Source organism: Notothenia rossii (assembly GCF_949606895.1).
Source record: "Notothenia rossii genome assembly, chromosome: 11".
NCBI classification, from domain to species: domain Eukaryota; kingdom Metazoa; phylum Chordata; class Actinopteri; order Perciformes; family Nototheniidae; genus Notothenia; species Notothenia rossii.
The window spans coordinates 15,223,702-15,238,966 of NC_136910.1; the positions used below are offsets into that span (position 1 = coordinate 15,223,702).

A 15,265-nucleotide genomic window follows, 5' to 3' on the forward strand; every position below is an offset into this window, starting at 1 on the left:
CAGGAAGAAAAAAAGAATTATCCATTCATGAAATGGGAGCAAAGCCACATCAGATTTCATTGCCACTCGTCACGATTCAAGCACTTAAACTTAACATATCACGTAGCCTGCGGTACTCGACTTCCCACGCAGAAAATATGTAATAAGTAAGCCTAAAGCCTAGGGGAAAAAAAGGATTGTAATCTGGTTTAAGAAGCTAAAAGATTTTAAGGGTAGTCAATTTGCAGACTGGCCCATGTTATTTGAATGTGATTTCCATGGGAATTAAGACGGAAACGTAACTATAGCGTTTGCAGCAAATACGTACTTTTAATTGCTGTGCGGACTGAGGCTGGGAAAAGGAGTCTTTTTTATTAGGGTCCTTGGTCTTGGAATGACTTTCAATCACGCCTCAAAGTAACAGCACTTGTCTCAATAGCATGTTTTAAATTGAAGTTTTCTGAAGTCCTTACAACCAGCTGCTCTTGCAGTAATAAGTAGTGCACCTTTCTTACTGTCCTAATGTGCACAATGTACAGTAGTGACTGCTTTTTCGTCTTTTGTTTTCTTAGTTATGTTCTCTGTATTTTATATGTTTGTGTTATGTGCTATGTGTAACGTTGCTGCCTTCTTGGCCAGGTCAGCATTGAAAATGAGATTGTATCTCAATGCTTTTATCTGGTTAAATAAAAAAATAAAAAAATGTTGTGGTCTGAAGGTCCACATTTGACTTGCTGTTGAAAATCTCATGAACCAAAATGATCAAATATTAAAAAAGAGGGTACAATCTGATCCTTAGAGAATATTGTTTTTTTTCTTTTTTAATTGCAGTAAAATATTCTCAGAAGTCTTGTGGACCAAACTCAACCTAAATAAAGAAGTATGAGTAAAATCTGATACACAGAAGCACCTGGACTCTAATAATTTCTGCTTTGTCATCCCATAATACAGATTTTGAAGAATTATAAATATATATATATTCTTTTAATAAATTGATAACCATGTGTGAGTTTTTATATAGTTTTTTTGATGGATTTGTCTAATTAAAAAAGGATAACATATCTGAAATATTTTCACTTGACAAATGTTACCAAAAAACAAGGACGGTTATGTTATTGTATGTCAACAAAATATCTATTAGGAGAGCAGAGGATAAATAAAAAATGTTGTAGAATATTTTATTTTGGAGTGGTATTTATTTATATTTAAGTCAGTGTTCGGGTGTACGTGCTTGGCTGCCCTCAGAGACATGTGTAACATACTGTATGCTAATGCATTTTATTGACCGTATTATGTGTGTGTGTGTGTGTGTGTGTGTGTGTGTGTGTGTGTGTGTGTGTGTGTGTGTGTGTGTGTGTGTGTGTGTGTGTGTGTGGTCCCCTCACATCTCCCAGACGCAGGCAGGTTCCCAGGCTGTGTATGACGTCCTCCGCCAGGTCAGAGTGGTCCGAGTCCCACACCAGGCCGATGGACACGATCTCTGGAGAGTTCATCAGCACCCGGCGGATACGCAGCACCTCCCCACAGTTACTCTGGGAGGGGGAGAGGGAGAGAGGGAGAGAGAAGAGGGGCGTGTTATCAAACTGGTTTATTCATCCTGTGTTAGAGTGACAGTGGTCGCTAAAACCATCCCTTTGTTTGGCAGAGATGCATGCAGATACACACACACGAATAAACTGAGAAGGAGGTTGAGAGATAAAGGAATGTAAGAGAGGAAAGCGTCGCTGTGCTGAGTTGTATTTGTCCCTTGAGCCTTCTGTTGAGTTCAGCACCGTGTGTTCTGAATCCTTCCTTTGAGTCATGACCCACCGCAGAGCTGGTGCACACACACACACACACACACACACACACACACACACACACACACACACACACACACACACACACACACACACACACACACACACACACACACACACACACACACACACACACACACACACACACACACACACACACACACACACACACACACACACACACACACACACACACACACACACACACACACACACACACACACACACACACACACACACACACACAGTGCTGGCAGAGTGTGCTCGGAAACAGCCTGAGAACACCCTGGCAACGACACACTTTGCCAAACACAACAGTCTCACACACACAGAGCTCTGCCTTTGTGGGCGGCATGCTGTGTTGCGCTGGCACCGAGATGGCAGGAAGGTATTTTGCCAGGGTCTGCTTCTAAATTCAGCCAAAACGGCAGAGCACCGAGACACAGGCTATCCGCTAGCTGAGGACACGCAGCCTCAGTGAGCTCTCACTGCTGGGAAAAGCCGCTGACAATATCACTCATCATCACATGATCGTACAAACAGATCTGCTCTGCTTCAACAACGCTGATCAGTGTGGTCTCAGCTCTGAGGGTTATATGCAAAGATTACTTTCCTTTTTTTCTTCCCTTTTTTTGCCCTGGCCATGCAGGCCTTTCCAGGAGAGAGTGAGTTATATAACAGTGCTGCTGGTCAAAGGATGCTGTAGGTTTGCAGAATGCTGATCGTGGCATTCTTCACAGCAGAATATAACAAGTTTAGGGAAATGTTTGTGCTTATGATTCCTCACGACTCCATACAGCACTGACATAAAGAGACAATCTCGCTTTATCAATGAAGATGCTGAGGAGGCAGATTGGTGAAAATTGATCCACCACACATCTACACTGAGGCGGTATGAAAACATACTGTATGCACTTATTGTTTGGCTCAACAACATGGTTATATGGCAACAGTATAGCCATATTATCTAAATCTATTCGTTTAAAGCACAAATCAAAGGGGCCCAATTACGCTTTATGGGGTTTTCCCTTTCCTGTAGTTTGTTGAAATGGTCTGCAAAGGCTAAAATCCCAAAGTTCTCTGCTGAGGGAGTTTCTCTCCCACACTTTTTCTTAACTTTTACTTCCATACTTTAACTTTGACGGAGCATTTCAAAAACAATGCCAAATGTGTTTGGATTGTAATCCTATTTATATATCCTACCTATGAAATGCTAAACCCTTATTGGTTTCTGATTTTATGTGAAACCACTGAAAAAATAAACACCCTGCCTTTTTTAAAGCAGTTCAAAGAAAACTGAAAAATACAAAAAAGCAGAAATCTTTCATGTGAACAATGTTCTAATTTAGGAATAAAAGTAATTAGAGTTAGAAAAGGATTGGAAACAAATGATGGCATGCTTTTTGATACAAATATTTACCATTTTAAATGTATCTACTTTATAAAGTGTTAAACAAAATCTTCCACTACAGCATCTATATATCAAATAGAATAAACACATATGAGCTTACTTTAAATAACTGTAAAATGAAACTCTAGAACTTCACTCGAGAGTCTTAGGTCAACTCTTTTGCACAAAGCAAACATCCTCCCACTCTACAGTATCTCCCAGCAGCCTCGCTCCCATCCAAATACCCTCACTGTGTTTGAGCAAGGCCCAATGTGGTATTAATGAAAGATCAGCGCTGCAAGTGGTGGAAGATAAACAGAGGTGAGACTCCCGCAGGACTGTGGCTCGTCGTGAACGATCTAACGGAGTGTTGGTGGAGCTGCTGCTCTGTGAAGGGGCCCGGCTGAAGAGGCTCTTTGTGGGGACACTTTGGCAGAGAGCGGGGCCGAGCTGGATGCTTTCAGCCGCAGCCCCTTCCCATGTGGCAGCACAACACAACCAGGCAGAACAAAGGCATCCTACACCTCTGTCTCTCTCTCTCTCTCCAGAACAGCAGCCAATGTATCTAAAGCCCGTCGTTTTTGTTTAGCTGATTTTGACTAAAAAATGCTCACATTCTTCAGGACGAGTATTTTTAGCGCGATTGTTTCCAGCACAATTACATTTTCTTTTTATATCATTGTGCAAGACAATGCTGATCATAAACTGTGAAGGAGGGCGATGAAGAGAACTCTGTGTGTGTGTGTGTGTGTGTGTGTGTGTGTGTGTGTGTGTGTGTGTGTGTGTGTGTGTGTGTGTGTGTGTGTGTGTGTGTGTGTGTGTGTGTGTGTGTGTGTGTGTGTGTGTGTGTGTGTGTGTGTGCTCTCACAGGACAGTTGCGCAGGTCTCCCATGTTGCTGGCGTTGCGGAGCAGCTCTCCGAACATGTCCGGTGTAGCTTTCTCTCTGCACTCCAGCATCCTCACCGCCTGGTTGCTGCAGAACGGAACAAACACACACAGCATTCTTTAAAACTCGATCGTTCTTTTTTTCTCCGTTTCGATGCCGTGCAGTAATTTGCAGGCAATTGTTTCATTTCCTTTGGTGTCCCTGGCTGAATATCTGTTGAAAATCTATTAATCCTACAGTGTGTTGTTCATTTGGCTTTGCATATTGCTTAGGCAACTATTCCCACACATGTACTCTGAGTCAGTCCCGCAGGCTTTCTCTCATCTGCTTTAATAAAAGGAAATAAAGGGAAGGGAAAAGAATAAAAGGAAATCTAGATTATACAATCATTAAGGCTGTGAAAAAGATTGATTTTGAGCAAGTTTCATAATATTGTGTGACAGATTATGATCTTTGACCTTCCTAAAGCGGTCTTGCTACAAGAAGATTGCCTCACGAGGAGCAATAACAGAACAGCAACATTAAATTGTATTAAAGTTCATCTACAGCTTGCATAATTACTTGAAAAAAAGCTTTTTTCAAAACTGTTTTTGAGACAATCTCCTTCAGCCAGGCTTAATGATACTTTAACACTGAGCTGCATTTATCCTTTTTAAGTACGATTGTCCTCTCAAGGACAAACTCAAACAACATTATGATAATCCGTGAATACAAAATGGACCTGTGCGCGCCTGCAGCTCCGTACCATGCATGCACGGGATTATGTGTGCTATGAATCAGCATTGTTTTCTTCTGGTGAAGTATTCCTTTAAGAATAACGATTTTTAAAAACCATCCAAATCTCTCCTCCTCCCCCCTCCCTCTCCTCCCCTCCTCTTACCCCTTCCATTAGCCCGAAAGGAACTCAACCTCTCCTACAGTATGCTCTCTCTCTCTCTCTCTCTCTCTCACTCGATTTTAACCCCTAGCTTGACCTCTCGTCTTCAGGTGTACAGGAAGATGCGAGGCTGAGAACGCAGTTTAAAAACAAAACACCACACTTGTCCTCTTGTTTACTCATATCTGAATTGGGCATGGAACTGAATTTTGTTTGTCTTTCGGTTGCCCTCTGATTATCTTACTCATGTTGACTTTTGCATATTTGGCAATCATGACTGTAAACAACAGGCTCCACTAAAGGGTAAAAATAGCTTGGCAGTGCTAACAGGCACAAACAGAGAGCGGCGGCACCGCTGTGCCCCGCCACTGCCTCCACACAGCGTGTTTATTTGTACTTTCACCCCCCATTCATGCCTCTATTTCCTCTGCCGTGTTCAATTTCCAAAAGGGATATGGAGTAATATATCCTCTTATTTCCCTCTCATTCGCAGCCTTTCCGATCCACTGTTACACTTATAGATTTATGTCGCCCCCTGGGTCTACTGAATCAAACAGATGATTGATTACTTCCCCTGTTCCTTCTTTCATTGACTCGCGTGTGCACGTTTTTGCAGCTCTTAGGATGCTTCTCCTGGGTGAGGATTTACCATCAAGAGATATTATGCAAAAGCTTACCTGCTTTTGCCAATGCATGAAAATTGATGTGTGTGTCTTTGTGCATAATGTGTGTGTGCATGTGTGCGCTCACAGTTCAGTGTTCAGCAGGGACCCGTGCAGGGGAGAAGAGAACACGCTGTACCTTCCTTTACTGCCACCCAGCCTCAGCTAGCTGCCAGATTTACTGCAGTGTGTGTGTGTGTGTGTGTGTGTGTGTGTGTGTGTGTGTGTGTGTGTGTGTGTGTGTGTGTGTGTGTGTGTGTGTGTGTGTGTGTGTGTGTGTGTGTGTGTGTGTGTGTGTGTGTGTGTGTGTGTGTGTGTGTGTGTGTGTGTGTGTGTGTGTGTGTGTGTGTGTGTGTGTGTGTGTGTGTGTGTGTGTGTGTGTGGTCTTACCAGAGGGATGTAGTGGAGATGTAATGAACCATCTGAATGAAGGGCAAGGGGTCCGATGTGGCTCCACAGCTGTTACACACACACTGCAAACACAAACACACCGTCAGATTCAGAGCGGGACATCCTGTTCTTCAGAAATGTTTCTGAATATTTGATGAAAGTCCCAAAAGTGAAACATGTACCAACTCATATAAGTAGTGTTGGGCAGGAAGGAGAAAATCAAATGATAGGATAGAATGTTACGATTATACAATATCTTGGACAAAATACCAGACATTGATGTTGTCATACATTTAAGGCGGACTTTTAGTGCTTTCACAAAATATTTACTTATGTACATCAGTAATGTACATAGATGGACAGCTATTACAGTACGGTAAGCTCAGATAAATTACATCATTTTACTGTAATGAAGCTTTCACACTATATCAAAATCCAAAATCTAAGACAGTATCTAGTCAATTATCACGATATTGTGTCTATTTATGCCCCATCTCTTTATTAAAGTGACTGAACTATTTCCCACCTGTTCGAACAGAGTCATGGCAAACTTTTGGTGTGGTATACAGTGTTTGGCTGTGCAGATGTCCTCTCTGCTCTCTGCACTGATGTGGAAGTGGATACGCATCAGGAGATTCTCCTAAGACACACACAAAGAAAAATAAACATCAATTAACATGTGGGTGTTGTTTGGTTAGTTGGCATATTTGCTTGATTATGTTGTATACATATGTACCGAGTGTGTGTGCGTGGTTGTGTGTGTGTGTGTGTGTGTGTGTGTGTGTGTGTGTGTGTGTGTGTGTGTGTGTGTGTGTGTGTGTGTGTGTGTGTGTGTGTGTGTGTGTTTGATCGTTCCTCTCTGTTGGTGCTCCTGTTAATCTGACCGTGGGAGCAGCATCTATATTTCATAAGAAGCCTACGGATTCCCTGACTGAACACATTTACTACCAATCGATCAGAGAGCGCCAACCGTGCACACATATAACACACACACACACACACACACAACCACACACACACACACACACACACACAGTGGAGTTCCTTAAGGCAGGAAGAAAGTGTTGGAGGGAAAGCAACAGGAAGGTCTTTGATTTTTATTGCCAGCTGAAAAGCTGAGATTTGTATTGCTTTAAGAAAAAGCGACTTATACTTGATCATGATTTCACCTTTAAATAAATGATATGGTTTGTTCAGTCCCTTAAATACTATAAGAATCATTCCCATCTTGTTCTTCACCTTATTATCTCCACCTAATGGTTTTGAAGCAAAGAGCTGAAAACATAATCCATAGCTTCATTCAGCACTCTGAAAACATGAGATGTAGTCTTGCTCACCCACATAAGCCTTTAGGTGACCTGTGTGTGTGTGTGTGTGTGTGTGTGTGTGTGTGTGTGTGTGTGTGTGTGTGTGTGTGTGTGTGTGTGTGTGTGTGTGTGTGTGTGTGTGTGTGTGTGTGTGTGTGTGTGTGTGTGTGTGTGTGTGTGTGTGTGTGTGTGTGTGTGTGTGTTTCAGACTCACAAAGCACTCGGCAGCGTCGTCCATGATGCCCAGCTGAAAGCGTTGTTCGTCTTGGAAAGTCTTGGCCAGAGCGCTCCGCAGTGCATCTGATGGGAGTACACGCTCACTGCTGAACTGGAACTGAGCAAAGATACTCTGAAAACATACATTCACACAACACACACACACATATATAGAAACCCATTACATCTTTATTTCCCTGCTGCAGAGATACAATGTGCCATGAATGCATTTCCAGGAATACATTGTTGGAGTTGAAACGTACAGTGGGTGTGTCAATGCACACATGAATATTTACTTCTCTCATACTGCAACAGATCTCTCTGAATACATTTTAAATTGGAAGTGCTGTTCTCTCAACTGACCCATAAAACAGATCCTAGTTGTCAACTTGTCAGGGCACAACAAACCCCGACCGGATTCAAACCAACGCCAAAGCTGGCCTCGATATCAGACCGTATCAATAATAGATGGTGTTTGTAGAGCGCTTTTCCTCCGACCAAAACAGTTTTCGAAGCGCTTTGCAGCAATAAAATAGAAACCGAAGCAAACTGTTGCAGGGGGCTTGGACAGAAAGCTAGGCCACTGAAGTGTGTTTTGAGGGCAGAGCCTCAACAGATCCGAGAAAATAGTGTACAGCCAGTCTGTGTTTCCTGCTCTGCCCTAATACTGCTGCTTCATTTGCATTTGTAGGAACAAGCGATATTACAATTATCGCTGCCAAGGATGTTCTTTTTTATCCTTTTTGTTTTTCCTGTTAGTTAATCAAAAAACCACATAACGCGTATGTTAGTTCAGTCAAGAAGGACTTTTAACCGCACTAATTGGTGGTTGGAGTGGCTAAATCCACCATGTGCTCATGTTTTAACCATTTCACATTGAAGCTCCTGCTTCAATGTGACCCCTTATAATGGAGTCATGTCAGTAACACCATCTCTAGTGAAATGCAATGGCTTCATTACTCATACACCCACTATGTTTTCTAATGCACTCAATCAACAGTCGTAAAACATTATAGATGTGACTTCTAAGTAAGTGCTTTATTGATGCTTTTTATTGTAAAAGAGGTTAACTGATAGAGCTTAAAATACATTATGCGTACTTGTACACACCCAATCAACTGTAGTAAGGACTCACAGCAAGCTTTAATGGTGCATGGGTCAAGTGAAGTAAAGTACATATTGATGGATTTACAGTTTCATTTACAGATGATAATGCATGTTTCATTGAGGAGTAAAGTGTAATACATTTCCATGCATTTAAAATAATCTATGGTGGATCAGAGGCGACTATTATGTACGCCAAAATGCATTACATAGTAATCTCTTAAATCACATCACATTCCTCATAATGCATTATAAATGTGGACTTTATAGAAAGTGTTGACACAATGTCTACTGGAAATGGTTTGTCAGAGGTGAGAGGTTTTGGGTTTCTGTAAGTTTCTCAGATTTTGTCATTTGAATAAATTCTGAAGAGGTAAAACTATCCACAAAAAAGATCATGGGATGCTCCTGTGGCTTAAGGGGTTAAGACACGACAAACCATGAACAACATGGGAATAACTGTCCTTAACCTCAAAATCGAGAAGCGACTTTTTTGAAATGTTTTACTGAATGTATGCAATTACATTTGGAACATCAACTATTAAAACAATGTATTGTAATCATGCCTTTCATATTAAAAAGCCTTGTATTTTAAATGCATTGTTAAACATTTTTTTGCACAATTCATCCTTATACAAAAGGTATTATGTTCCTTCACAGGATTTAGAATTTCTCCTAAACAGCAAGAATTTGTATGTACTTTGATCTGGATTTGTTATTCAAATTGTAATTGTAATAATTTATTTTATAGAGTTGCTATATTGGAGGTTCGTGGTCTCTGAAGATTTTGAGGTTATCGTTGTTGTGGCAGTAGTTGCAGTAATAGCAAAAGTAAAATGAGGTTTAGTAGTACAAGAAGTACCAAACAACACAGTGTTAGAAATGACTCTGTCTGGCTGTGTGTGTAACTTTCGGCTGAGTCTGAACTAAAGAGACCTGCAGACGTCTAAATAGGGAGAGATAAAAGCATGTATAACTTCCTCCGAATTGCCAACGGACAAAAATGACCTAATTCTTTGTTGGTGAGAATTCTCAGCTGGAAAAAGCCGGGCGACTATTTTTGACCCAAACTGAAACAGCCCAAAACAGAAATAAACACGAGTCAGCCTGACATGTCGGAGCAGCAGATAGTGCTCTGCTGGCTTTATGTCACCACGGTGATTCAATCACTGGAGTGAAAAGCAGCAGGTGCTCGGTGTCCTGAAGGCTTACAAAAATGTTATTAAGGGACACCGCATATTCTAACAGTTCATCAGCACGGACTTGTGGTTTTTTGTATCCACATTGGTCCGTTTTAGTTGCAGTGTGAAATCTAGCACAGAGCTTTAGCAGAAAGTTAAATACATCTTGTAAATAAGCAAGAATGACTATTTATTTATTTATTACACTTTGATTAGTGTAGCCTATTGACTACCTTTGGTGTTACCTGAAGTTACTGAGTAAATGCGCAGCGAGAGGGAATTTTCTTGTATGGGTGTTTCAATACTTTTCTAACATTATAACATTTGAACTTTGTTAAATAATTTAAATCGACTAAAGCTAATATTTCTTAAGAAATCATCATGAAATATGATTCTGCAGAACAACCAGAGCGTGGTGTTTTTTATTCCACGCTTTCTCCTCTCTTTCCAAAACTTGATGCCTGCATTCCCGCCGGAGATGTACGCGTCTTATGCTAGTAGCGGCTAACGTAGCCTCAAACCGCTAAGATAAATTGTTGAGCAGCAGGCTGCAGCCGTCTGGTTAGCTCACTTATTTGCAACTCCACAAATATCACTCGTGATTTAGTAGCATAAATCCAACATAGGACGCAAATCTTTGTCTTTTGCACATCCAACTATCTACCATGACCTCTCTACTATAGAATCCCCACAGAGACAGGTTAAAGCACCAGTTGTAACTGGGTCATTCTACAGAAAAGGTGGAAGTGCTGTCACTTACTTTTGCAGACACCAAAATACATAACGTTGACCTAATACTCACATTCATTATATATGTTGAATAGATAGAGATTGTCTTTGCAATGGTACTAAATACAAAATTAATAAAAAATGGTTTTATACGTAAATTGCAATTTATTTAAAATGCCAAGTTCAAGGAACTGCCACTTTGCCACAAATTGTCACTTTGATCATACATGGAAGTGGAGCCTATTAGTTTTAATTTAAAAAAAAAAAAAATCAATAAATAAATCTAATTTATATTTACATAGCATTACAAGCATTAAATATAACACTGAAATGGTAAAAAAAAACTCAAATTATTATTAATAATATCAAATAAATGTCAGTCACACAAAATTACGTCATTGGTGTTACTGCTACGCAAAACGCTTTTATTTTTGAAATAATGTACTGTCTCTGAAGTGCCTCCTGTAACAAGAGATCATTTGAGGCAGTGCAGTGGACAAAGACATAAGGAAAGTCAGATACTTCTTACTTTGTTTGTTAAAGGTGTAATTTTATCTTCATATTTTACGTGCGTCTTTCAAGTCTGTCATTAGTGTTACTCATTGCATAGCCCTAGGGGTGAACATTTGAATGGGATAATGTATTGTATTGAAGAGTTAAACGATTTTGATATTGACTGAAGCCATGTTTGGTCTGACACATTGCAGCCATTTTGTTAAAATGGTAGTGTTTTCTCCAAATTGTCACTGGTGTTACCGTCACTGGTGTTACTCTTCTTCCTGGTAACACGTAACACCAGTGACATTCCTATACAAATGAGCATTGTATAAAGTATAAAAATAATTTAGAAAATAAAAATACTTTAAGCTCTACTTGTTGTGGATTCATCAAGTTAAGAGTTAATTATTGCTATTTGAGAGGTTTTAGATGTTTTTAGAAGGAATATATTTCAGCAGATTTGTATAACCCAGATTCCACCTTTTCTGTAGAATGACCCAACTGCTTTGACTTTTTACTCAAAACCTTTCCTATCTGCGGACCCTCTTATTTACTCTGTTTTCTAGTTCTATATCCCTTCTTTATGTCTTTGGTTAAAATTCTGAACCCACAATTGTCATTTTGGAAGCAAGATGGCTTTGAACAGATTGGGTGTTATAAAACAATAGGCTTCAGTCTGTGAGTGTGGCTGAGTGTGTTGGCAATGGGAAAGGTAATGCAGTCGCACTGAGAAGGGGTGTGTGTGTGTGTGTGTGTGTGTGTGTGTGTGTGTGTGTGTGTGTGTGTGTGTGTGTGTGTGTGTGTGTGTGTGTGTGTGTGTGTGTGTGTGTGTGTGTGTGTGAGCGTGGGTGTGTGTGTGTTATGCTGACTGCAGCAATGCGCCAAGGAGAATGGAGGGGGAATATACCCTACAGAGAGAGAGAGGGAGGGAGGGGGGAGGGAGGAGAGGAGGAGAACAGGAAAGGATGAGGCCAAGTGAGTAAGAGAGGGAGGTGTGTGGTGTGCGTGTGTGAGGAGCAATTTACACCGGCTCCTACATTCATTCATCTTTATCTTTTCTTCTATCCCACTTCCTCCTCTCTTCTTTTTCTCTCTACCTGTTCCTTGCAAGTGTGTGTGTGTGTGTGTGTGTGTGTGTGTGTGTGTGTGTGTGTGTGTGTGTGTGTGTGTGTGTGTGTGTGTGTGTGTGTGTGTGTGTGTGTGTGTGTGTGTGTGTGTGTGTGTGTGTGTGTGTGTGTGTGTGTGTGTGTGTGTGTGTGTTCAGGAATCTGCGTCTGTGCATGTGCGTGAGTGCTTTGCTGTTGAGAGAGATAAAGTGTTGCAGTGATTTCTGAAGGGATAGCCACAGGCAGCCTCTGAACTTATGTTTACTACCAGGGCGGGCGTCTTTATCTGCCGCAGATAGAAAACACAAAACCACAAACAATTCGCTCCAAAATAAAAGAAACCCATAATCCTCATTTATCTCTTTAGGTTTCTCTAAAAAGGAGAATTGAACATGCCGTTAAAGTTCATTTGGTGCGTGTCTTGCCCATTTATACGGGACTTTTATCTGCTTTACCGTAGGGGCCGCAGCTACAAACAGACTGTAAGAACAACGCTACATCTGCCTCTGACAAAAGAGAGACGCTGACAGGACGGTTAATGAAAAGTGACAGGAAAATGTGAACACTTAACGGGGTGACAATACCTTTCATTTGTACACCCACAAGCATCTGTGTGTGTGTGTGTGTGTGTGTGTGTGTGTGTGTGTATCCCAGTGTGGATGGAAAGAGTTGTGAGCACCTCAAGGTGTATTTGTAAAGCAGCATAACGTGTGCAGCATGCTAGTAAGATGTGATGTGTGTGCATGCATAGGTATGTGTGTGTGTGTGTGTGTGTGTGTGTGTGTCATCACGGCGCAGGCTCTGCTGGCTCAGCGCTTTCAGTCAGCCAATTAATTACAGAGAAGCGCTGGAGACAGAACACTAGAACACACACAACGACACTCCTACACACACACACACACACACACACACACACACACACACACACACACACACACACACACACACACACACACACACACACACACACACACACACACACACACACACACACACACACACACACACACACACACACACACACACACACACACACACACACACACACACACACACACACACACACACACACACACACACAGTACATTACAAAAATCACTTTCCTTCACTCAGACACATATTTGTCATCATTGATGCAACAAATGGCTGGAACAGAGGCTCGTTCATTACCAGAGTTTCATCATCTTCATCTGCTCTGTGGTTACTTCCCATCAGCAGCTGCAGGAACACAACAGTGCTTCAACCTGAGACTAAAAGCTATAAAACTGTACGCTCTTTCTAATAGGGGAAAAGTATCTGTTGCATAGTGCATGACAAAATGGAGGAAGGAGAGAAAAGCAAGACAAGAGGGACAAACTTTCCTAAGTCCAGCATTCAAATGATTAAAAAGAAAATATAAAGTATTAACAATACTAATTTTGAGGAAGATGAGAGTAATTTGATAAAGGAAACAAGAGTTTATAAAGAGGAAGAGGACACAAAATAGGAAGAGCACAAGGGTAGAAGGAAAGGGGAGGTGATACAACAAAGAAAGGAACCTAAGGAGTAGGATGACCCGAAAATTCAGAACAAGCTCGGATCATGTCGGTAAATCCTTTAAATCAAACCAAACCAAACCCCAGTTTTAATTAGTTATAGCGTGATTAAACGTTAAAAAATCATCATAACTAAACATTATTTTGGTGTTTCCCACAGCACTGTTATGTCTGGGGCTGTTGTAGTTGTAGTGCTGTAGTGAAGTGTTGTCCTGTAGTTTTGCAAATTAATAAACATTTATGCATGTCTCGGCGCATGTGTTGAGTTTAGGGAGGACATTTTAAAGTTGTGTTTAGTTGGTAACCCTTCATTTGTAAAACTTTTGTGAGGATAGCTTTTTTTAATCAATGAGTCTCATGCAAGTCTTAACAAGGTTTCACAAACCAAGGGTTAAAGGGAAATTAAACCATCAATGAGACGAAATAACACTATCAATCATACTACCGCTGTTTTTTAACACTGTATGTTAAGAACTGGAGACAACGCCCAACTCCCCTGCCACAAATGTCACACCCTCAACGTGTCATAATACAAATGAAGAAAAAGGGTACGAAAAAAGTAAACGATGAGACGTAATGAGTAATGGTGAGTGGTCAGTAACAAATGATATACAGGTATTATTATAAGCCAGTTCAACTTCATTTTATGTAAATTCTATGTTCACTGTCAGAAGTGTATAAGTGAAGCGGGTACTTATTTAAATGTTTGTGATCAAAAGGTATTGTTTTCAGCAGTTACATAACACCCTGCAAGAATCCCCCCCAGCTGTGTTTGTGAGGAGATAGGTCTCTCCAACAGTACCTCTGGGTATCCAAACAAAAAGATGGGATAAAAGAATAAAAGGAGGGAAAAGCTGCCGACTCTAGCTGTCAGATAAATGCAGCACCGTGTATCCCCCTGATATGTGTCGGAGGAAATGTAGGAAGTGAAAAGGAAACACTTAAGCAAAGTACCTCATATAAGTGAGGTACACCACTTCAGTAACGACTGTCTGGTTTACATTTCTGACAACAGGAGAGAAACTGAGATAACCACCGTGTCACCGCCAACACAGCAGAGTAATGGCCACTACAGTAAAAGGAGAACAAAGAGAGAGTGTGTCTTTACCTTTAAAGCACAAAAGATACACGAGTCCTCCATGCACTTGTGTGTGGTCAGCTGTCGGAAGCTTCTGCGGAAGATGTCGAGATGCCACAGAACCTGAGAGGCAAAACACATTTACTCACAAATAAAGGAATTGTATTTACTTTTTAATAAGATATATAGTTTATTTTAGTTAGCTACAATTGATGAGATGTTTTGTCAGGTCTCACTGGAACTGAGGCCTTTTTACTTCTTCTGTTTTTCTTGTTTTGGAAGCTTTTTTTGTCTTCTTTCTCTCAGCAACAGCAGTTTATTAATATTTAAATGTATAATTGTGTTTCGTCAGTCCTATGGATGAGTTGTCATCCGGTGTGCTTCAAAGAGAAAAAGGACAGTCCAGGCAAAACTTGTAATAGTTAGTATTTTAACTTTCTTAAGGGTTTGGAACTTGTTTCTTTCGCATGATGTTGCTTTCTTCCTGCTTGAACTTTGAGTGCGGTGGCCGACAGGTGCAAACGCGC

The 15,265-nt window shown here is 40.9% G+C and overlaps 1 protein-coding gene across 8 annotated transcripts in view; it reads right to left on the minus strand.

The window, feature by feature from the left end:
- usp54b (ubiquitin specific peptidase 54b) overlaps nt 1-15,265 on the minus strand; it is a 56,835-nt gene that overhangs the window by 19,584 nt on the left and 21,986 nt on the right. For 5 of the 8 annotated variants that reach the window (XM_079658539.1, XM_079658540.1, XM_079658541.1 and 2 more), the window contains 7 exons: nt 14,769-14,861; nt 13,296-13,343; nt 7,506-7,640; nt 6,511-6,624; nt 5,985-6,067; nt 4,037-4,142; nt 1,365-1,511 (listed from right to left, as the gene is read on the minus strand). In XM_079658539.1, coding sequence (XP_079514665.1) covers nt 1,365-1,511; nt 4,037-4,142; nt 5,985-6,067; nt 6,511-6,624; nt 7,506-7,640; nt 13,296-13,343; nt 14,769-14,861 — 726 coding nt within the window. The remainder of the gene's footprint in view (nt 1-1,364; nt 1,512-4,036; nt 4,143-5,984; nt 6,068-6,510; nt 6,625-7,505; nt 7,641-13,295; nt 13,344-14,768; nt 14,862-15,265) is intronic. The other 3 variants (XM_079658542.1, XM_079658544.1, XM_079658546.1) reach the window with 1 other exon arrangement.